This window comes from Poecilia mexicana, unplaced genomic scaffold (genome assembly GCF_051168715.1).
Source record: "Poecilia mexicana isolate PSO_F unplaced genomic scaffold, ASM5116871v1 scaffold_22, whole genome shotgun sequence".
Classification (NCBI taxonomy): domain Eukaryota; kingdom Metazoa; phylum Chordata; class Actinopteri; order Cyprinodontiformes; family Poeciliidae; genus Poecilia; species Poecilia mexicana.
In genome coordinates, this window is record NW_028263391.1 from 20728632 (window position 1) to 20753827 (window position 25196).

A 25196-nucleotide genomic window follows, 5' to 3' on the forward strand; every position below is an offset into this window, starting at 1 on the left:
GGTAAAACCAGCTGACCAAGTGTGCTGGAGTTTTGCTTGGGTTGCTAGGTAACAGGCTGGATTTGGCTGGGGTCTGTCGGTCTTACAGAAAATCTCAAAAGGTCTTCATTTTGTTGTTAAATATCCACATATACCTAAATATGTTAGAAAAATTCACAGGCTGCTGTCTGCTTCACAATCTAAGAATCAGTAGTTATTAGCTACGAGTTAACGTGTTTCTTTTTTTACCTTTCTCCTTCTCGCTGTAGCGGCTTATGTTGGAGTTGTCGCTGTAAAGCGGCCCGGCAGCGGCATGCGGACGGCAGCTGTGGTACTGAGCGTTCAGGGTGTTGATGGTGATGTGCACCAGGTGAAGCACCACTTTACTGCCATCCATCTCTCGATAAGGGTACTGCAACACATCAAGTACATGCTCTGAAGTTCAGAAGTCCACCCTGGTTAAAGTTTCTAATTTTTCTGACTGAAGATATTTGCTGTTTCCTGACTTTTTCATTCATTTTCTTCTATTTCTATGGATTTTTGGACTCGCCTCATCATGTTAAATAAAATGTTGAAATCAACATGAAGAATATCAATTAAAATATATTTTATTACTTGTTATTTTGTGCCAATAACAGTACAACCAGTAATTTTGTAAACTTTTAGAGGTTGTAATTTTTCTGAAATATTCATTTGGAGATTTTGCTCCTGCAATAAATGTTTAATTTATTTTATTTAAATGTGGAGGGTGCTGAATAAATATGGTTGAAACCAGAAATTATCAAACAAAATAAAACAGGCAATATTTTTTTCCTCACTTTGACTGTAACTCAAACTTATCAAATTACCAAAAACTACTGGGAAGCTTGTGAAGATAATTTTTTTTAATAGTTTAAAACTGTTATAAAAAAGTGCTATTTTAAAATATCAAGAGTTATTCATGCAACTTTTTTGCTAAATTGTGATTTTAAAAAAATGGGTTGAAAATATTGAATTGGAATATATAATTATTGCGATACTTCAGTTTAAGAAACCATGACTGTAAATGACTTCTGTGCTCTATATTTTTCTTGTAGAAATACCTTGTAGAGGATAACAAGCAGGGCTTTGAGCCACATCTGCCGAATATGCGGCTTCAAAGCCCACAAAGAGCATCGTGGCGGCTGCTGAAAATAGTGTCTGAGCTGCGGACAAGCGCAGTACTTCAACACCTGGACCACCAGGGGGAGCAGCTGCTTTCCCAAACCGATATTATAATCCATCACCTGAAGAAAACCACAGTCAGACTCACATTGTTTACAATTCAAACACAATGAAGTGATGCAAAAGTGGGAAATTAAATCGGATTTCAGTCACTTGTGCAATCCCAGCAATGAAGGCGTTGAAGCAGGTGGAGGTTCGCATCTTCTGAGGTGCGATCATGAAGCAGCCTTCCTGTTGGTCGTAACCCAGCAGCACGTACAGGTGCCTCTTCACGGTGTTGAACGCCTTGGCACTGCTGATGTCAGCGTCGGCGCTGCTCTGGTCTTTGGCCATGAATTTCATGAGCACCATGATGAGCTGGTGAACCGTCTGGTGGTCGATGCCGGCGTCTTCGGGCAGCAGGTCTCTGATTAGGGTGTCGTCCTCAGGAGAAGGAGTCTGGCCTGTAAGAGGTGCTGAAGCGTCAGGGTTAAAGTGCAGGAGGAAGCGTGCTACAGGGAGGAGGGGAGGGTAGGGAGCAGCAGCGGGGTGGGGAGGGGCGTAACAGCACAGAGGTGGGGGAGTCAACTCAACCTGTTCAGGGATAATGGAGACACCATCATGGAGCATAAACACAGAGTTTATGGGGTGTGGAAATGGGAAAGAAAAACAAATGAGCAGCAATCTGTTCGCAAAGGAGCACATCTTAAATATTTTTGTTTTATATCTTAAAACTCAAGTCATTTAGAATAGAATAGATTAGATCCCCAGGGGAAAATTGCTTATTCCTTGACAAGCTACTCCATCTAAGGTGTTAAATATTAATAATACAAATAACAGATAAAGTTGATGAAATATATCAATTTTAAGTAATTCAGTATGACTGAATAGAAAGAAAGAAAGAAAGAAAGAAAGAAAGAAAGAAAGAAAGAAAGAAAGAAAGAAGCATGCACACGCAAGCAGTCATTTTCTTAAACAGATATTTTTCTTGTGTCAAGAAGGTAGACACTTTCCAGAAGATTTTCATAATATTCTGAATTTAAAAAAAAACATTATTGTGTTTCAGCTGTATTAAATACTGACTGAATAACAGAAAATTGTAGGTTTCTCATAAAATAAAACAAAAAATTAACCTCGATTTTTCTATTGCTGAATAGAAAAATAGATGAAATATTTGAAACACATAATTCTCCATGAATAGAGAGACGTTCATACAGAAGTATCATATAAAGAAATGTTAAAACTTCGCTTCAAGAAGAGTTTTAACTCACCACAGCCCTAAAAGTCATCTGCGCTTCTTGGCGCCATGTTATTTTAGCCATTTTATTACATATGTTCTTTTTTTCGTTTTTCTGTAATCACATCCTCGCCTTCGTAGCACATCATTAATTTTTAGTTGATAAGTTGTCGCTTAAGAAGCATTTCGAGTGTTTCTATTTCAAAACAGAAACGCATAAAGTGCATTTTGAATCCCAAACTCTGTTCGAACCATTTCTCTTCACCCCGCCGCCATCTTTGTTTCTGCATCAACGGCTCCGCTTAAGAATGACCAGCGGCGCCCTCTAATGGGTGGCGGCCAAACTACAACACTGACAGAACTAATTTTAATCTAACAATTAACCGACAATTAATCGTAAGTTAATTAATTGTTGCATCCCTAAGCTTAATTAAAATTATTTTCACTTTTAAATGTTAGACTGAACGACTTGGTTTCTCCACAATATGATACAATATATTAGTTGTATGTTTCGGATCTGGGTTGTAGTTTACCTGGTAGGACTTTCTCTAACATATCTCCAAGTGCCGGTGCAGATTGCTCTTGCCTTGTAAGCCTTAGTGCTAAAAACCACAGATGAAGAACAAAATTTAGGAAAATGTACAGGAAGCGATGGAACTGGACACATGATCTGCGAACATGTGATTACAAAAACAAAACCATACGTTGCAAATGAAAACATATCTGATTAAAGACAAAAACCATGACATGTCCATACAAGTCAGAGTGTTTGTAAATGAATGGCAAGGAAGGAAATCCTTTCTATGTTAAAAACAAACAGCATCACAAACTCGGTAAAAAAGATCAACCTTAAAAAATGTGCTTGGACTTTGCTCAGATAAAATGTGGAAACAAATAGTGATTATTGTAACAGAAAAAACTCAAAACAGATATTTATCAGATGTCAATCACAGAAATACACAGGATTAAAACAGAAATCAGCAACAAAGACAGAAACTTAAAACTAAAAGTCTAGGATTTTTAAAAATGTCATTATTCTAAATAAATGAGAAAAAAACAACTCCCTTCAATGTTTTAATGTGCATTTAAAAAGTCATAGCTTTTTATTTTTAAATTAAGTTACTCCTGCTTGGTCAAAATTAATAAAGCAATGTAATCTGACAAGAAAACATTAAGAAGAAATCGGCCATTAATATGAGTACATTCACACAGTGGAGAATAAAAATTGCTTTAAAGGAAATTATCAGTGAGAAACTTGATGCAGCCTGAACAAATGTACAGTAACTAAGGTTTTCTTAGAGATGTGTTTTCAGAGTTTAAAGGATTTATTTCCAAGACCTTCTAAGCTAGAGGAGAAGAGTAAGGGAGGGAAAATGTCCAAAGCTCTCAGTGGGAACTGGAGCTGCCTCTGGGGAAGTCACCAGTTCTCCATAAAAACCATTAAAAACCATTAGATGCTTTCCAGTCGCCACATGTTTGCACGCAAGGAAAGAGCCTTTCAGTCCAACTCTTATAGAATGTAAACATTAATTTTTCTTAACTCTACTGGGACTTTTCACTTGAACTGTGTGCTTTGCTCAGATCTTAAAATGCTAGTATTTATTTAATACTGATACAGACTTGGAATCAATATTATCAATAGTTTGGAGAAACTTTATTGGCTATATGAACTCATCCCAGAACATTGCAGCTGCAACTAATGATTATTTTAGTAATCTTTAGGTGCTAATTATCAGTGTAATTGTTAGTAACTAATTGATTAATCAATTAATCAACTATCAGATTAATCAGGTACAAAATTTGGAAAATTCTGCTGAGTTTTTATTTGACCCCTGAAGCTTTTTTTTTTTTACACAATATTAAAAAAAACACACAAAAAGATGCAAATAAACAATTTGAATCATTTTAAATAAAATAATATTATGCTACTGTGTTAGCTATATATAACACAAAGTTAAATGACAAAATCAGGAAAAAGAAAAATGTTTCAAATTTATTAAACTTTAACAAAAACTGCAAGTGTTTTAAAACAAACTTGTTCTTTATTAAGTGAAGTTTCTCACAGTTGGTTGAATAACGAGAAATTTTACTCAAGTAAAAGTAGCAATACTTCATTCTGAAAGTACTCAGGTAAAAGTAAAAAGCACAGCATAGTAAAATACTCGTAAAAGTTTGTTTTTTCCCCCAAAAAGTTACTCAAGTAAAGGTAAAAAAGTAAATGTAACTGATTACCAACTCAGGAGTCAGTTGAGTAGACTCAGTCACATTTGTTTGAGTAACTTTTTGGGGAAAAAATTACTTTTATAAGTAGTTTTACTACATTGTACTTTTTACTTTTATTTGAGTAAAATGTTTGGATACTCTAACCACTGTAAGCAACTTCACAGAATGAAGAAAAAAAAAAAATGACTGAGACACAGACACACCTGCAGTTTATTTGTATAAATTTTACATAAGTAAAAATAGCGATAGTTCATAATAAAATTACACAAGTAAAACATCGTAAAAATACTCCTGAAAGTATTTTTTCCCCAAAAAGTTACTGTAAGTAAATGTAACTAGTTACTACAACTTCTAGTCATTTGAGCAGAGTAGTAACAACTAGTTACATTTACTCAGTTAAATTTCCTTGAGTAACGTTTTGGGAAAAAGTGTTCTTATATAAGTAGTTTTACTACTACTTTCTTTTACTCCAGTAAAATGTCTGGATACTCTACAAACTGTGAGCACAGAATGAAGAAAAGACCGAAAATGCTTTAGATACAGACACCAAGTGCACAAATTTTACTCAAGTAAGAGTAGTGATACTTTATAATAAAATTACTCCAGTAAAAGTAAAATGTAGTAATAATACTCCTAAAAGTCATTTTTTCCTAAAAACTTACTCAAGTAAATGTAACTGTAAATGTTTCTAGTTACTCAGCTCTGCTTGTAGGACTCCTGTGTCTTTAAAGGTCCTTGCTGACAGAGGGTGACTGCTGGTTTCAGTGCAGTGAGGTCAAAGGTCAGACGTATCGTCTTGTTCTACTCACGAAGTCGGTTGCTCAGCGACTCTGGGAGGGAAAAGGTGCGTTTCGATTCCTCCTGGCCTCCCTTCACGCTGTCGCGTAGCGAGCGCACGCTCTTCTGCTGGTTCCTGGCGAAACGCGCCCGCCGTATCTTCCACATCGCCGCGTCGCTCAGGTTCGCCACATTGGTTCGCACAGCTGTGATCGCTATGAAAAAGAAAAGAGAAACCTTAATCTGTAAAGACGATGGGCTGTGATTCATCAAGCGTGACAGCTACGTACTAGTGGGGAAGGGAAACTCCTTGTTGCAGTCCAGGTGCAGCTGAGCCTCCAGCGATAGCGTCTCAAAGCGGTTGACGAAAAACTCCCAGCTCAGAGCAGGAATGTCTTTCTTCAGGAAGTGCAGCAGGAGAAGTTTGCTGAGAATGATGGGCCGATCCCTGACGACGGTGTCAAACTGGAAGTCCAGACACAGACACAAACCCTGCAGAGCCAACAGGTCCACAAACACAACAAAGAATCATTATTCAGTAATGATCAAGACGTTCACACACTAAGATCAAAATGGGTAGTAACTAGTTGCGTTTACTTCCACAACTTTTTAGAAAATTTACTTTTAGGAGTATTTTTACTATGGTGTACTTTTTACTGTTGCTTGAGTAATTTTATTATGAAGTATTTCTACTCTTACTTGAGTAAAATTTCTGGATCTTCTACCCACTGAATGAAAAATAAACATATTTTAACAAAAAAATCACCAGACACAGACACACATTTGCAGTTTTTGTTAAAGTTTATAAGTTTTTTATTGAAAGAAACTGATTTTCTTTTGCCTGATTTTGTTATTTTTTGATACTGATATGAATTAATAATTAATACCAAAATTTCCACTTAACTTTATACTTTTATATTATTTCATTTTTAAATATTAAATGATTGATCATTTGGCCAGTTACCCAGTACTTGAGTAGACTTTTTACCAAGTACTTGTTTACTGTTACTTGAGTAATTTCTTGGCTGGCTACTTTTTACATTTACTTGAGTACAATTTTTGGGTACTCTGTCCACCTCTTCCTTTAAGCAATTTGACAAAAAGGTGAATCATCACAAAAAATAGACACTTCTAGTCTTTATAAGCATTGAAACAGCACATAAATTTACACAAATAGTTCCTCAGAAAATATTAAAAACTTGGGACATTAGTTGTGACAAACATTTGATTTGCACAACTTCAAAATAGGAACAAGTGACCCCAATGTTTCCTACATATCAGTTATTTTCTGCTATTGGCTGACCTGCAGCGCCGGCCTCTTGATGGTGTCCAGCAGCAGTCTGGCCCTGGTGGCCACCGAAGGGTTGACGTCCTCCACGGAGGCCAGGAAGCAGCAGAAAGCGTGGGCTAAAGAGTACTTCAGCAGGTGGTTTTTGGTCACAGCGCTGATGTCCAGAAAACGACACAGCACCGCCACCTTCTCGACTACAGAGAAAGAAAAATTATCAGGAACAAACTGAATAAGAGGAAAAAAGCTACCACAAGCTAGAGACACAAAGAATTAATAATCAGTCAATGAATGATTTATTAGATTTATTAAATTTATTCCAACTGATTAAAACATCCACTTAAACGTCCTTTTAGTGTTGTAGTTCGGCCGCCATCCAGCAGAGGGCGCAGCTGGTCATCTTTAGCCATCCATAAACGGAGCTATTTATACAGAAACAAAGATGGTGGCAGAGCCAGAAGAGTAACAGTCCAAATTTTTAAATTAAGTCCGGTGTGGGATGCAAAATGCATTTTATGCGGTTTAAAATATAGACACTCGACAAGCTGCTAATGTTTCATTTTAATAGCGCTGATTTAGCTGTGCTGAATTAAACGTACCAATGTATTTTTATTTTTATAATTTTAAAGTGACCAGTAGAATCAAGAAACCATTTGAATAACACCTGCTACACAACATGAAATAGACTTAAAGATCTCAAAAATCAACACACAACACTTCAATCTAAAAATAAAAAAAAAATAAAAAACAATAAAAAAACAAAACAAAGGCTTTCTGAGAAACAAAGTCATTCTCATCAATTGGTTGGGGGAATCTGGAAACAGAAAAACATGGAGAACCTGTATTTAATTTCACGTATTTCCAAAAATATATTTTTTAAAGGCAGATGTTGTAAATCTCACACAAGTGCAATCATTGAACGTTTTATACGCTGGAGGGAGTTTTGTCCTCACTTTGAGAATCACTGCTTTAGAAAAATTTGAAAATCTCATGTTGACCACTAGGTGTCAGTATGGGAGAACAATTGAGTTTAGGCAGCGGGTTGAAAGCCTGTTGGTGCCATTTAAGACTGAAATCATGGGCGTAGGTTTGGGTAGGGACGGTAGGGACATGTCCCGACCAATATTCACGGGATATGAAAAAGTCCCGACCAATTTTTGCCATATTGGCTCAAAGAACGTGGATCTACGATCTTTGATTAGCAGCAACAGGCGGTGCGCGGAACGGAAGCTTCTTAGTTTGACATTTATTATGAGCCTCCGAGACCGTGTGTCGACGGTGCTGTCGGGGGGTGGGGGGAGGGGGAGTCAGTTGAATCGTCGGACGTTCTTTGATTAGCTGCAAAAGGCGGCGGCTAGCTGGGCACACGCGTCTCCTTCTGAGTCTCCGAGACCATGTCGCCACCAAAAAAGAAAAGGACAGACATTAGAAGTTATTTCGCTACGTCGGCTGTAAGTACAGTGAGTGGACCCATAAGTTAGATATCTATCACGCAACGCATTTGTTGTAAAGTCCGGTGTTTAGTAAGGTCAGCACTGAATGTGAGGTAGAATAGGTCTGTTAATTATGTAATATTTTTTCTTTTTTCTTTTATTATTGATTTCTTCTTATCTGCAATTGTGTTTGCTGTATCCAGAGGATATTTCTTTTGATCTTACTTGTAACGTTTGCTGAATTTTGTAAAGGAAAAAGTAAAGTGTTCTTGAACTGATCTGCTGAGTATGACTGTATCTGGTTGTATACACAAGATGTATGATATGGTTATGGTTGGGGGGAGGGGGTTATTAAGCCAATGTGGTTTCCCCCCCCCCTTCTCAAAAATGTTCGGTGCTCTTGGGCATTTCACTGTCCTGCGGGGGGGCGGGGGGGTGTCAAGGTCCCCACCAAAACTTAGACCGAACCTACGCCCTTGACTGAAATGTATTAGAAAATAATGCCAACATGTGTACATTTATAATTCCTGACACAACCTTTAGATAAATACGTAGTTTCTGCTTAGAAAGTCTTATTTAATAAATTCCAAAACTCATCTTTTTCTGTAGTGTTGCTGATTTTTTGTGTTACTTCTACTTATTTCCAATAAACCCAGATATCTACTGTCACCGTATCATTTGCCTGGTGCTTTGTGTCAACATTGTAAAGCTGCTCTCCATCTGCCTTAAGGCAGGATAACCATTATTACTTACTAACCTAATAGGACTGACACAAATAATCGGCTTAATCGTGATTAATCGTTTATTAAAATTATCCTCAACTAATTTACTAATCGATTAATCATTAACTGGAGTATTGACACAAAAAAGGGAAATTTGATGAAAGAACAAAAGAGTCAAAGCAGTAATTAAGCCAAAACTGTACAAAAAATATAACAATTTTGCATTTAAGATGGAAAAAAAATCTCAACAGGCAAAATTTTAGCCACAAATCTGTTTAAGCACTTTTTACTAACCAACTATTGATCAGTTAATCAAAAATAGACAACGGATCAGCCCTACACTTTATGTTAAGTGAAATCATCAGAATAACTTTAAGTTTCAGCTCTAAATCCTAAAACGTCTCATTTGGCAAAATGGGTCATAAAAACACAAGTTTACTAATTCGCAACTTCCTGTGCAGGGAAAATATTGCATAATATATATATTTTGACGTCAGTAAGGATTAGGACACTGAAAATCAAGCCGTCTCACCAGCTTCAAAGCGTATTTTCCAGTCTTTGCTGTTGAAATTCGTGTTGATGAGCTTCCAGAAGATGTCGGCTCCGTGGGACAGCGAGAGCGCGTGGAGGAGCTGCGGCACGGCCAGCGAGGCCAGCTGGCAGAACTCGGACTTCAGCATCGACCACAGGCTGAAACACAGAATGCACCAGGAGTCACAGAGCGATCCGAAACCAACCAGACCGACCGCGGCTGCAGGCCGGTCACAATAACAGATTTTACTGGACGATAAATTGTCCCAGAACTTATTGCGATAAATGATAATATTGTTGTTTTGAGACCATTTTCCAGCAATATAGTAGCAATAATGGCACGATAATGCAAGAATACATTCTGAAGGATCAATAAAATTTCCATTCTAGTGAAAATTTAAACACTGAAACCAGAAGACATTTGAAACATCCAAAATGAATAACAACAAACGAAATGAATTATGAAGTTTGTGAACAAAATTATCTTTCAAAAAAAGCGATAGATGAGACCGAAGACTTTTGTCATTCAGTTTTTGGTAAAAAGAGAAAGAAAAGAGAAAAACAATAAATCAAGCAAATGAAAGTTAATGAGTTTCTTGTAATTTTTCATGCAATTAATTTATTTATTTTTCATTGTGACAGGCCTACAGGGGTGTCCAAAGAACGGGCCATTCATGGCACTAAGAACAAATTTCACATTTCAAGAATGGCCTAAACTTGGTTTGGTGGTTAAAATCTTTAAATGGAAAAAAAAAAGTATTTATCTGGGGTTTTACTATTAATTTAATTTATGAGTAATAGGGACCAAAAACATCCAGTAGCTTTCATGAAAATGCAGACCTGGGGATGCACACAGGAAAATAAAGCAGCAGTGAGCCATAAACTGTTCTTGTTGCTAAAAAGAGACAAAAAAAAAATCCAGAAAAAGATGAAAAATTTAGGATATGATTTGCTGCTTTGCTTTGTTTTAATCTGACAAACCTGTAAGACCCTTGTTTGTTTTAAGCCTACAAAGAACTACAGATATCTGACTGCTTTGCTCATTTCATCAAAATATTCTTTGTTTATTTAGCGAGTAAAAATAACAAAATAAAATAGTTAGAAGCACAAAAAATTTTGTGGAGCCTGGAGAAGTTAGAACTTGACATTTCTGGCCCGTATGCCAAAAAGTTTGGACACCAACGTCCTTTCTGCACCTGGGGATGAGCATCTTCTCCTGGATGTAGGCCAGGAACTGCGGGTGATCCTTGCAGGCCAGGTACAGACACTCTCCATGCAGGCACAGGATCTTCAGGCAGTTCAGCATGTTAAACAAGATGTCAGGCTCCTCAAACTTGGACATTTCCTGACAACACAGCAGAAATCCATGACTAACAATCGAAATGCACAAACCAGCATGCACTGGTTCAGAGCAGCTACCTGCAGGATGGTGTATATCAGCTTTAAGGACACAGGAAGCTGCTGGTAGGAGAACTTCTTGTCAGAGTTGTTCTTCATGGCTGGAAGGAAGAAAACGATTCAACACAATTCAACTAAATAATAAACAAATTTCCTGTAAATTATATATTTTTTTGTTTATTACATTTGACTTTTTACTGTAAAAAGTAGACAAAATAAAAAAGGACATAAAATTTGTGCTTTTTGGATCATCGATGTTGGCAAAACTGACCACCTTAAAATTAGCTTTTCTCCAACCTTAAAAATAGATATGAGGACTTTATGAGGTTGATGCGTATCAGTGACTCTGTTTCTCATCTGCTTTTGAATTTCTTTAAATCGGGACAAAATGTTTTATGAGATCTTTTACTTCATCTTGTTCAAACCGTAATTAGTCCTGAGTGAGGATGGAGAAACTGAACCAAACAAATTTGTTTTATCACGGCCCATGAATTAAGTGGGTGACATGATTTAATCTTTTTTCCATCTATAAACTGCATCTAAGTGTGACAAATAAAGTTGTTTCTGTTTCCATTCAGCCACAGTGAAACTGGTGCAGACCTGGGTTCTCAGGAGAATGGTTGTTGGGGTTGTCGTTGTTCGGCTCACTATGGTTTTCTCCTTCCTCGCTTCCATTTTTCGTCCCGAGAGAGAAGTCTGGTTGACACGGGATCAGCGTGTCCTCCAAACAGTCCGTCGGCTCCTACAGAGACAGAAAATGTCTCACTCTTTTCTCCTGCGAGACGAATCACGTCTTGACGTTTGTAATCAGACTGTAGTTGAACTTCACTTTCCCAACTCTTTTTCAGGAAAATGTCACTAAATGAAGAAGCTGAAAGATGGTTTGAATAATCAGTCAAATGTGGGATTCAATCCTGGTGTTTTGTGCTGCTATTTTAAAGATCAAAATAAAAATAATTTATATAAATAACACAATAACAAAGTCAGGTGAATTCTTTCAAGAAAACACTTTAACAAAAACTGCTGGTGTGTCTGTGTCTGGTGAATTTTTGGTTAAAACCAAAAATGTTTGTTTTTCATTCAGTGGGTACAAAATCCAGAAGTTTTACTCAAGTAAAAGTAGAAATACTTCATAAAACTACTGAAGTAAAAGTAGAAATACTTCATAAAACTACTCAAGTAAAAGTAAAAAGTACAATGCAGTAAAAATACTCCTAAAAATAATTTTTTTCCAAAAAAGTTGCTCAGGTAGACGTAACTAGTTACTACAAATTCATAAATTTGACTCAAATTAGAGAAACGATCCTTTATTACTCAAGTTAATGTAACTAGTTACTACAAATCTGTCATTTGAGTAGAGTACTAGTTACTACCCAACATCCAGGTAGATGGAGGTATTTTAGGTACTGATGCTTGAGACAAGGAGTCTTTAGGGCTTTAACATAAAGCAAGGTTAATTTATGCGCGTCTCACCACCAGGCGGATCTCCTCCCGGGGGGTCAGCCTCTCCAGAAGCTCGCAGCCCAGCTGGTAGCACAAGATGCTGGATTGGCACAGGCTACACTCAAGGGCCTTCTCATCCTTCTGGCAGGTGTGGGATCCGCCCCAGGGGGCCTGGAAGACGTTGTTGATGATGCCGACGATATCCTTCCCCAGGCTGCTGTCTAGACCCAGCATCACACCGTCGTCCTGCAGCTCCATCTGCGCCGGCATGGGGGAAACAGACACGTAACGGGGCAGAAAGTGGAGCGCGACACAAATTTAAAGATCCCACCTGTGGGCCGCGCTGGAACTGAGATGTGCCTGTGTGGATTTAAGCTACTGCGTTCAGCTGAAACCGGATAATTGCCTTTTTTTTCTGTCTCTATTTTCCTAATTTAGGCCTGTCATGATAATATAATATTGTTGTTTTGAAACCATTTTCAAATAATATAATGGTATAATAATGCAGGAACACATTCTCAAAGCTCAATAAACTACAAATGCTAATGAACATTTAACACTGGGACTGGAATAAAACCTCCCAAGAATAAATTAATGCTTTTATGTGTCACCTGCTTTAATATGAGGTCAAACATGAGGATGAAACAGCCGAGGTTCATGTCGTCGTCGTCACAGTCCAGGTCCAAGGCACAGTTCCCGGTGGCGTGACCCAGGTTCTTAAAGGGGCTGCAGCGCAGCGGGCTCCTGAACGGGCTCCTGAAGGGGCTGGGGAACGGGCTCAGGGTGTTGTGCTGCCCGCGCCGGCCCGGATCCGACACGACGCTCACCTAAAACAAGCCGGACCCCCATCAGACAAACAGAAACGACGCTTATTTTTCACCTTTCATGTCTCAGCCGTCTTTGCTTTTTTTTTTTACACACGTTCTTTAATCCTGAGCAGCACAAATCAAGAGCCGTTCGCTGGCAGGGATGCAGACACAACGCCACATCGCAGCCAATTCCAATTAAGCCCCTCCAAGACGGCTATTTTTAGAGAGCGGTGGTTACCGTGGCAACCGGCAGCACATCCCAGTGAGTGATAAAAATACATATCTCAAGAATAAAATACATGTGGGCAACCTGCACTGCAAAAACACAAAATCTTACCAAGTATTTTTGGTCTAGTAGTTTAGTGCAGATATTTTGGACACTTTATTTGTTTATTTATTTATTTATTTATTTATTTTTTACTTTTTAAGATGTCATTTAAAGTAAATTCTTCTTGTTTTGTATTATCTACTTATCTATTTATTTATATTTTTTGCATATTGTTATGTTTGTGTGGTTCTGTGTATAAATCTGGAAAATCTAAACAAATAAAATAAAAATCTAACCGTTTTAAGACCACACTTCAAAACACACCAAATCTTACCAAGTATTTTTGGTCTAGTTTCTAGTGCAAATATCTTATTACACTTGTAATAAAAAAACTAATTTATAAGTAAGTTTTCAGCAAGATAAAGGAGCTTATATTAAGTAAATAATTCATTTAATATTAACAAAAAAATAACTTATTCAATTGGTAGATTATTTTTCTTGTAATAAAGACATTTTTCCATGTTACAAGTGGGTTAATTTGCCAGTTGATCTGGTTCTTTTTGTCGATGTTAGTAATCCTGCTCACCCGGCGAGCGCCGGTGTTGCTAGAGAGGTCGGAGGCGCGAGCCTTCCTCTGATTGGCCAGCTCCTTCAGCGAGTTCACGCCATCGGAGAACATCCCGATCAGCAGCTGGAGAGGCACAACGATGTCCAGCTCTGACAGAACCTTGGTCCAAACAAAACACAGAAACCAAGTCAAACGTTCAGCATCTGCAAATCTCAAGAAGGAACAAATATGAGTCCTACTTACTTTTATCAAAAAATGTGATTCCATATTTACATAGTTTAGTCTGTAAACAAGGCTAGCATGCAGTATGTCTGACAAATAGGGCTGAAATGATTAACCATGATTAATCAATTATTACAATAAATCATCCTATAATTTACTAATCAATTACTCGTTAACAGGAGTACAAACACTCAAAAGTAGGACATTTACTGAAAGAATAACACATTCAAAGCAATAATTTATAAAATTGTGCAAAAAATAAATACATTTTGCCTTAAAGAAAAAAAAACATTTGTCTGTAAATATGTTCTTGCCAAAACTTCTCAACTTTTCATAGTTTTAGCTTCACCTGGTTCAAATTCTGTAAAACAAAATCTCTTAAGCAACTTTTTCTACCCGTTTATAAACCCAGAAACTAACAGATCAGCCCTAAATTGCATTAATGTTAGGTCAAGTATTTTCCAAGTACCAAGTATTTTTGGACTAGTTTCTAGTTCAAATACTTTTAGTACACTTAAAATAAGACAATAAGTTGCAGCCCGACACATAAATATAACATTTGTAATTTAAATGAAGTCTGTTGAACATGCAGCTGCTCTCCGATGTGATTTTGACCCAGTTTCTGAGAGGAAATATAAGTAATCTCTTGATAAAATCTGAGACAGAAATCATGAAACTCTTCCACGTGTAGCAGCAGCAAGCAGTGAGTGCATATGGGATGAAAGCCCAAATCCCCCGCCGCCGCCTTCAGTCTCAGTCTGTGACCCAGATCCATATTCAGCAGGGCCCCCGACCGGACTCTCAGCCCCGGTTACAACCTGTTCAATTCACACTCGCCATGGACGGAGCTGCAGGAGGAGAGCAGACGTGTGTGTTTCTTACATGCAGCCACAGAAGAGCCTGCTCTTGCACCGATGCCGGGTAGCCAGAGAATCTGCAGCTGATGAAGCCGAACATCTCCTCCATGGAGAAAGGCAGGGGGCACAGCTCAATATCAAACATCTTACTGCAGGCAGAGGAGCGGAGAACAGAAAATCAGGTCCATACACTGCAAAAACGTGAAATCTTACCAAGTATTTTGGTCAAGTTTCAAGATAAGACGAAACAAGCTCCTTTATCTTGATGAAAAGCTACTTTTAAGTTTTTTTTGTTGTCTTATTTACTGCAAAACACAAACTCTGACCAACTAAATTCGTTCTAGTTTTTAGTGCACTTGAAATAAAAGAAAAATAACTTACAAGTAACTTTTCAGCAAGAGTTAGAAACTTGTTTCAAGTCAATAACTGCTTAATAAAATATTTTTCCTTTTTCAAGTGAAAGAATCTGAAAGTAGAACTAGTATTTTTAACTCAATAATTATGACTTATTGACTTAAAATAAGCTGAAAAGTTACTTTTTAAGAAAGCTTTATCTTATTTCAAGTGTAATAAGAAATTTGAACTAGAAACTAGACAAAAATGCTTCGTAAGATTTTGTGTTTTTACAGTGCACAAAGCACAACTTCTGAGTACAAAAAATATGGTAATAAACAACAAATGGACACTTCTTGTCCTTACTGTGCAGAAAAACAATCGGTTGAGTTCTGGAAATAATTTTAAATTGCATGTTCAAGTATCACAGTGTATTTTAAGAGTAATGGTACTCCAATACTGTATGCAAGAAGTCTTTTCACGACAAAAAACAAAATCTTACCAAGTTTTTCTGGTCTAGTTTCTAGTTCAAATATCTTATTACACTTGAAATAAGACAAAACCAGCTTACAATTAACTTTTAGCCAAGACATGGGAGCTTGTTTTAAGTCAATAATTCCTTAAAATTAGCAAAAATGGTAGATTATTTAATCAATTGGGAAAAAAAAGTCTTATCAGCTTGATAATTTTGGCCAGTGTAGCAATGAAACAAGGAATTAGAATTTAAATAAATTTAAATCAATTAAAATTCAAAGTTTGTTGATCTTTGAGAATGCGTTCTTGCATTGTTATACCATCACTGTTATATTACTTGGAAATGGTCTCAAAGCAACAATATTATCGTTTATTGCAATAACTGTTGCAAAATGTGTTATCGTGACACAACTGTTAGCAGAAGAAGTTTGTACCTGAGCACCTCCCTGAACTCTTTGAGCTGGTTGTCAGGCACCTCGGTGCGGATGGCCTCCAGCCACTCCGGCATGAAACACTCCCACAGCGGCTGACTGATGACATTGTAAGGTATCAGACACAGGATCCGGTTCAGACCCTCCTTCAGCTGCGTCACCTTGCTACATGACTTATCCCAGTAACCTCCCACCTGTGGGGGAAGACACTGGCGTCAGAAAACACTGCAAAAGCACAAAATCTTAACCATTGTTGTCTTGTTTCTACAGCAAATATCATAAGTACACTAGTAAACTAGTAATTTTTTAAATCAATATTCAAGACTTAAAACAAGCTCCTACATTTTTCTAGAAAGTCACCTTTAAACTATATTGCTTCAAATCAATCAATCAATCAATCAAAGTTTATTTGTATAGCACATTTCAGCAGCAAGGCATTTCAAAGTGCTTCACATAATTAAAATAAAAACAGCATGTGACATTGAAAAAAACAGTGAGAAAGAGAAAGACATTTAGAAAAAAAAATTAGAAATAAATTTAAAAACATTTTTGTACAAAGATCTGGACTGGAAACCAGACAAAAAATACTTGGTAAGACTCTGTTTTTGCAGTGAACGCAAGATGCTGATGAAGATCATTATGTTGATCGTACCCTGGCGAACTCGACCGGTTTAGGCAGCAGACACATGACCATGACGTCAAAGCGCACTTCACACACCGTCTTCAGCCACTTTGTGACAAACTGTGGCTTCAGCTTCTCCACTAGGCTTCCCACTTCATCGTCCATCATGTAGGCAGTGGAGTGAAACCACTGGAAGACCATGCTGACGAGCCGCGCCAGGCTCTCCGTAGGCGTGTTCTCATTGGGCGTGCACAGGCTCACCTGAACGCACAATCAGAACCAGTCACAGCAGGTAACACGAGTATAGGGCTAGGCGATTAATCAAATTCTATCGATTAATTGATTAATCACATTTTTGGTTTTGTAGATTGAATTTTTGGAAAATATGGGTTTGCTTTTTCAACAAACTCCACACTGTATTGATGTTAAGTCAAGCAGAAAGTGCTTTTATATGCAGATGCATCCTTTGCTACAAATGATCAAACGTTCACTACAGGAATGCTTTTATTGCACTTTAGGCAATAAAATGTTTATTTTCTTATTCAAAAATGCTTTTAAAGTTATTTCTAATATTATTATAGAATAAGCATAAGTGGTTAGATGAAAAATATGTTTATCCAATTAATCGATTAATCATCCAAATAATTGATTGCTAAAATAATCGTAAGTTGCAGCCTGGGTCTAATACTCCATTGTACAACACACAGAAGGGATAAATGAATTAATAACTTTTTATAAATATATTCTGCCATTTGTAGTTTTGAGAAGAAAAAAAAAAGATAAAAATCGGATCTGGTGTGGAAAAAAATCAGGGATTTAATCTTTATTTGTGATCGCCCCTCCCTCCCTTGCTGCTGACACGCACCAGGAACCAGATGCCGAACTGACTGAGGAGCCGCTGGTCGTGCTGGTCGTCCTCCTTGTTGTCAAACTCGATGTTGTCCAGGGAGTGGTGGGAGGCGGACAGGCCCATCTGACGACGCCTGTTCAGCTCAAACTCACGCTGCTCTGCATAGATTTCTGCCTCCTTCAGAAGGCTGGACGCATTCAAAGAGAGCAAGAGGAGTGAAAACAAAACGCACCTCCATGATTTCACGTCACAGAGCCGCAGCAGAGCTGGTGTGTACCTAATGACAGCTTCCACCGTGCAAACCAGCTCCTCCGCGCCGCACTCCCGCGTGTTGATGGGCGGGGGCGAGGTCTGGTACAGATGGGTCTCCGCCGCAGCCCCCACCTCGCTGCTGTGGTGGTTGACATGGCAACGCTTGCAGTAGCGGACGGGCCTGTTGCCATGGCGCTCGCAGCAGCCGGCTGAGAAGCAGGTGACCACGGCCCTCCTGACATGAGAGCTGCAGTTCTGCGAGGAAAACGAGGAGCGGGAGGAGGAAGAGGCGAAGACTGCTTATTTCTGATGTGAACAACCAATCCATACGTCACGTTTTTTGTTTTTAATCAGCTAACTACTCTGATTGGAAACCTGTGCACATCCGAGTGAGAAAACAGCACACGTTGGTCGCTGGAGGTTTCTAAAAATAAAAAGGGAGGCATGGTAATCTGATCAGCCTCTAATCTGGCGCCATTAGAGGAATACACTGCTGCCGATCAAATTAACACAACCGTCATGTGATGGAGAGTAGCTTCATTCAGCGTTCAACGACAAAACATTCATCAGCGACACACAAAAACACAAAATCTGAGCCCTGTTTGGTCCGCTTTAATCAAACTTTGTCTAGAAAGTCCGATTGGTTTAAGCATCAAACTCTAATCCGCCTAAAAACCTAGGTCTCAGTTCAATTAAGGTGAACTACGGTGCTGTTAGAATGTGGATCCAAGCAAACTGGAGACCGCTCTGTAAGTAGGAAGTGAACAAGTCTAAACAGGAAGTGATCCGCGTCATCTTAGCAGGCACGTGCATGCGCAGTGCATAACGAACTCAGGATGGCTTGCAGACCAACAAACAGAAAATATGTGGAATCTGTTGACTACGTGCGAGAGAAAGATACATGAACAAAATGGCTGCTGTCTGGATCAATCATATGAGACCGAGAACGAAAATATGTCGGACAATGTGGACAAGCTAGCTCCGATCTCATACCACGATATATTTAACTATTTGGTGAGCAAAAAGACGCGGTAAACAATCAGCGTTTGAATGGCTTTGTAAAGGACGCAGGAATAACAAGGTTCTGGTGACTGGCAGGGTAGGTACATGTAGTAACATACTTCTTAGATAGCAGAAAAAGCTACATTAGCTAAACTAATTTTGTTAGTTCGGCAGTAAGTACTACGGAATATCACTAATATTTATCTTAGCATTATAAAGAGGTGGGTAAAGTACTCAAAAATTGTAATTTTGGTTTCCAATCTAACCAAGTCTAACAGACTATCAGGTGGGAAAACATCCTAAAAGTATTTTCTGTTTAGTTTCTAGTGCAAATAGCTTTGCACACTTGAGATAAAGCAAAACTAACTTCCAAGTAACCTTTTCCACAATATAGGAGCTTCTTTTAAGTCAATAAATCCTCAATATTGGCAGATTATTTAACTTGTAACATGGGAAAAAATGTCTTGATATATGTCAATAATCTGCTAGTGTAACTAGTATTTTTTCATCAATATTAAGTAATTAATTACTTAAAACAAGCTCCTTTATTTTGATTAAATGTTACTTGTAAGTTAGTTGTATCTTATTTCAAGTGCACTAAAATATTTGCACTAGAAACTAGACCAAAGATACTCTGTAAGGTTTTGTGTTTTTGCAGTGCAGGCCTCATGTTGTATTTTTAAAAACAACAGCGTAGGTGTAAATCTAATTCCTGAGAGTGATTAAGGAAGGATGTGGATTACATGGTGCTGAACAAACAAACCGGGGCGGCACCCAGCTGTTTCCACAGACAACACGGGCCTGACAGGATTACCTGAGACCCGAGTCTCCGTGGAAACCAGCAGGGAGCACTTAGCCTGTGGCAGAGCATTCAGCAAGAGCAAATAAACATCACGGCCCAGTAGCAGCAGCTGCGTTTGAAATGGGGTGTGCTGCTTTCTTAGTCCAGAATAAAATTAATTTAGTTAAGAAAATGTCTTCAACACATTTACAGAGATATACAAATGTAATCAAATCAAGTAGATTGATCAGCTAATATCAACAAAAGGCTGCAAACATTAATCTATCTAAATTAGGGATGCAAGTTATTGATTAACGAGTTAATATAAAGTTAATTGATCTTATGCAACAACTAATGAAAAAGCTTCTTAAAAACTTGAGTTTTCTCTTGTATCAAACAGGTCTTTACATAACATAGAGGGCTACATTTTTTTTAATATGGTGAATTTAACAAAAACATAACTACATTTTAACACTGTTTTCTGTCAGATGACAGATTATTTTAATTTTTTCACATTATTATTCTTAGACATATTTATAACAAAAACAGGAACCTCTGCTGAAAAGAAAAAAGGATTAAAAGAATAAAATATGTTAAACACTTAATTCCCCATGAACCAAGAGACATTCACGCAGAAGTAGCATCTGGAGTTGCCCATATATGTTTCTCCATTCAACTCAAATGTTGTGAATTAAGTATCTCTGGATGCTTAATTCACAGTGATGTCAAGTTGTCAGTGATGTCAAGTTATGACATCACATGTCATAAAGGCGCAGTAATCCCAATCTATGTAGAAGAAAGCAATTAAAAAGCCTTCTCTTTGTCATTATTCTGGCATTTAGCAAATACAAATTATTTTGTAATTCTCAGTGGCAGTAAACAGGAAGCGTGAATTAATGCCCGACAGCGAGATAAAACAAGTTAATGTGTCCTTAAATACAGCTTCTGGAAATATATGGCTTCATCTGCATAAAAAAAGTAAAGCAAGGTGTATTAACATGGATCACAGTGAATATGAAGAATGTTAACCTTACCTTCTTTTGACAAATGGCAGATATCTCTGCTGCAAAGAAAATAAAGAATGATGAAACACAAATATTTTCATCTCATGACATATCACTTCTAAACATTAAAAACATGATTAATATATGCAAACAAATTTTCATATTGCTTCTGTTTTTTAATTAACACACTTTAAACTTCATTTCTCCTAAGTGCAACACTACATGTTAGGAAATTATCTTAAAATGTAAAACCAATCATTTGCACCTTTGTTGCAACTTTGTTTCAACACACACACACATATGGTAGGATACTTAAATTGTTTTAGCTCTCGGTGATGAAATGACTAATCTGTCCTCATCTAATGTTCCACATTTTATTACATTTTGTATCATCTTTTATATATTGTTTAACATGTTTATTTCACTATGTGATGACAGATAATCTGTCTTCTCCCAGTGCAAACTACAAACAACCAATTAGAGCCAGGAGGCGGGTCTTAACACTATCAATCACTCTATGTGCGGCGCCAGTCGTCAGTCTAGTAGTAAAATTTGTTTATGAAAAACAAAAAAAAAAAAGAAATTTGTCAGTGGGTAAATATTTTTTTACTAAAAGGCCCAAAGAAATTACCAGTAGAAATCAAAAATCTCAAAACAGTTTGAGACAGCTGTGAACGAGTCTTTAAAACGCTGTAGTGTTTTGTATGGAAAACTTTTGCTATGCATGAGTAATCCATCTGAAACTGCTGAATATGCTCACCTTGTGGCAGTAGGACATCAACAAGCCATTCAGGATGATCTCTGCAAAGGTCATAGAAATAACAAAACGTTGCATGATTTAGAGGTGAAATGCTGCATAGAGACTTCAACACAACTGATTCAGCTTCCCGACAGATCATAAGCGCCGCTAAGCATCTTGCAAAACACTGGAAAGCCTGGTAATTATAATCGTCCACATTCTGGAGAAATGAGGAACAAGTGCATGCACGTTTTTCTGTGATGATGATCTCATTAGCGGCACAGGGGAATTACATAACTCTGGCTTTGTGCTTTGGCTGAGGTGGAGACAGGAACAATGAGCCTGCAGGCAACAGGAGATGTGAGTTTGTGTGTTTGTTTAGGAGAAAAGAGGTGAAGCAGATGCATACCCAGCGATCCTCTGGCTGCACTCCTCACATAAATAAAGAGGTGGCGGCTTGTCTCCCAGCGCTACAGATAGAGTCGGGTCTATGCACATCTGTAAGAGTCACAAATACAGTGACTGCGTGGATTCCCAGCTCAAACACAGAGAATTTAGTCATCAGATTAGAGGCTGTACTGGTAGGATGTTGTAGCAATCAGAAGTGTTTCAACAACACTTTCTATTGCTATTGAAAGTGGAAATTTTAGGCATAATGTTTATAAAATGTTTAAATATTGAGTCGTCATTATCATTGAACCATATCACAATTACAACACTGAAAAAAAAGAAAATCTTACTAAGTATTTTTGGTCTAATTTCCAGTGTAACTATCTGAGTACACTTCCAATATGACTAAACCAACTTACAAGTAGCTTTTCAGCAACCTATAAGAGCATGTTTTAAGTCAATAATTCCATAATATTGATGAAAAATTGCTAGTCATTAGTGAGCAAGATATTTATAATATGGGAAAAATGTCTTGGTCCACTGGTGGATTATTATTAAGGGCTTTTTGACTTAAAACAAGCTTCTATGTGTTGCCAAAAAGTTATTTATACATTTGTCTTATTTCATGTGTACTACTACCACCAAGTTCCTATATTATTCAAATTCATCAAAGAAAATTACCTGAAGCTTGATTAAGTTATGTGCATCCTGTTGCGGCCAGGTAATTATTTATGTTGCGCAACGCTCTCAACTTTCACCTATGAGTCGTTGACAATACCTAAACATTAGCAGCATAAAGCCCAATGTTTAAGTTCGGTCCTAGAGGATTTATTTGATTTATGATAATGTCCTGATTAAAATACTTGGTAATATTTGCGGTTTTTACTGTGAAAGTTCTTCAATATTTAACCAGACGTTACGTTTAAATTGTCATCCATACAAATTTGGTATATATTTTGACACATTTTATGGACTTTCATGAACTTTAATGATCAAGTATGATGCATATTTTTGGTCTTGTAAATGCTAAAAATAACAAAGATCTGCTGGACAAGTGCAAAGAAGGAAAAATAAGAAAAGACTCTGGAAAATGTATATTAATCGGATAAAACAATTGGCACACTGCAGATTTTTTAAATTATGTCTTTTTTTATACAGTATTAGAAGTACATTGAAAGATGCAAATAATTCATTTCATTCTTTAAAATAGGAAAATAAACACTGTTTTGCCTAAAATGCACCAACATAGTGCTCAATAAGTGGATCATTTGCAGTACATCTGCAGCTACAAAAACACTTCTAACATCAACATATGAAAAGTTCAGCTCCTTCTGCTTGACTTAACATTAATACTGACCTACAGATTATTTTTGTACCAACCAATTAATAACTGCATAGCAAAAGGTGCTGAATAGGGAAATTTTACAGAATTTTAACCCAGTGAATCAAAAAATGCCACTTGAGGATTTTGGGGTAGAACATATTTACATACGTCTTTTTTTTTTCTTTGTTTTAAATACAAAATTTACATATTTTTGTACAGTTTTGACTTAATTTCTGCTCTGAGTATGTTGTTCAGCAATTTGCTTTTTTTCAGTCCGTGTACAATTAATCGATTCATCACAATTAATCCGATTAATCCTTTCAGTCCTACCTCACTAAACAGATTGTGTAAATAAAACATCAGGACACATTTATCTGCTCCTTTAAGCTCAATAACAATGGCTGTGTGCATATGCTGTGCCTGAGTCTGTGCTAAACGCTGCTGGCCTCAATGTTCAGATGGTGCACTGTAATTTACTGTGCTCACTGGATGCCACCCTGTCCTCCAGGGCTGCACAGGGTCACCGCTTCCAATTAAGGCCCCCTCCCCCATGCCGCCTTCCTGCTCCCGGTAATTGAAATCCAGCCCCCATCCCTGCTGCCCCGTTCCAACTCTATTTGTCAGTTTGGAGCACAGTTGAGTCAAGGCAGGCGGGGATGATAAAGCAGAGAATCTGTGAGCTTTGAGTGGAGAAAAGCGGTTGATGCCACCGCCTCATTGTTCATGTATTTACTGATAGGACAACAAAATATGAAAATAAACCTTAAATACAGAGGAGCTAATTCATCACTAGAGGTGAAATATAGGGCTGTAACTAATGATTATTTTAGAAAATGGTTATTCTATTTGATTAGGGCCGAAACGATTAATCGGATTAATCATGAGTAATTGATACACTTCAAATATGTTGGTCGACGTTTAATTTATTATGGTTCAAAAGCAACTCTAAAGTTGCTTTATAGTCTAGATTTAAATTTAGTAATCGGTTAATCATTAATTGGAGTATACAGACTTTAAAAAAAGCCATTTGCTAAAAAAAACTATATATTCAGAGCAGTAATTAAGCCAAAATTGAACAGAATAAGCATACATTTTGAATTTAGATAAAAAAAACGCCTTTGTCTATAAATATGTTTCACCTAAAACTCCTCAAGCGTCATAGTTTTAGCTTCACCTGGATCAAATTCATTAAAGGAATGCTATGTTATTACCTTTTGGACAATAAATGTTTGTTTTATTATTTGAAAAATGAATTGAATTGTTTTTATTTGCATCTTTTAATTTTCTAATATTACATAAAAAGGCTTAAGTGGTTAAAAAATCTGTAGAATCTGCCAAAACTTTTTCCGATTAATTGATTAATCATCATAAAGTAATCCTTACTATCAATTATTCTGATGATTAATCGATTAATCTGATGATCAAAAATGAAATTGGCTCATTCTGCAGAGTTTTCATATAACCACATAAGCCGTATTACTAATGTTAGTATTTTTATTTTTCACCAAGTGGCCTTTTTCTCTAATTTGCATACTCTAGTTAACAATTAATCTGTTACTAAATTAGTTGATGATTATTTCAGTTATCGATTAATCGTGATTAATCATTTCATCCCTAGTGAGATATGCAACAGATTTTTTTGTTACCTTGACTGCAGGTTTGTTGATGGCGTTATGGCACTCGATGTGTTGACAGTGGATGGGATTCCAGGCTGAACAAATGAAAATTTTGATTATTGAACAATTAATTAGTTTGTTCACATCTAAAATAGCAAATATGGCCTCCAGGGAATCAAACCTGTGTACTGCAGCCCTCTGTATTCGCTGATGGCTCCTGGTGGCTTCAGGTTGGGCCAGTAATGAAACAGCATTTGCACAGCTGGAGGTTTTACTTGGGATGGGCCGTAAGATATGACATAAAGCAGGTCCTGAAACAGAAAATATTTACAAAAAGCTTTATGTTTCCGCTTTAGGTAAAGAGTAATGGACACACAAAGAAAATGTGATTTTGTTTTTGTATTGTTTTAACTTTTATTTTCCCAACTTTAAACTGAATTT

General features: G+C 37.2%; 1 protein-coding gene across 1 annotated transcript in view; it reads right to left on the minus strand.

Annotated features, from left to right (window-relative positions):
* The window catches only part of unc79 (unc-79 homolog, NALCN channel complex subunit), a 56240-nt gene that overhangs the window by 18079 nt on the left and 12965 nt on the right, over positions 1-25196 (minus strand). The window contains 24 exon segments of the mRNA XM_088002852.1: positions 229-391; positions 1062-1244; positions 1336-1673; positions 2932-3000; positions 5431-5613; positions 5689-5890; positions 6702-6883; positions 9374-9531; positions 10569-10717; positions 10792-10904; positions 11371-11512; positions 12244-12471; positions 12825-13040; positions 13877-14017; positions 14963-15086; positions 16179-16369; positions 16828-17058; positions 17663-17834; positions 17925-18154; positions 20717-20745; positions 21447-21487; positions 21835-21923; positions 24786-24850; positions 24937-25066. Coding sequence (XP_087858978.1) covers positions 229-391; positions 1062-1244; positions 1336-1673; positions 2932-3000; positions 5431-5613; positions 5689-5890; positions 6702-6883; positions 9374-9531; positions 10569-10717; positions 10792-10904; positions 11371-11512; positions 12244-12471; positions 12825-13040; positions 13877-14017; positions 14963-15086; positions 16179-16369; positions 16828-17058; positions 17663-17834; positions 17925-18154; positions 20717-20745; positions 21447-21487; positions 21835-21923; positions 24786-24850; positions 24937-25066 — 3769 coding nt within the window.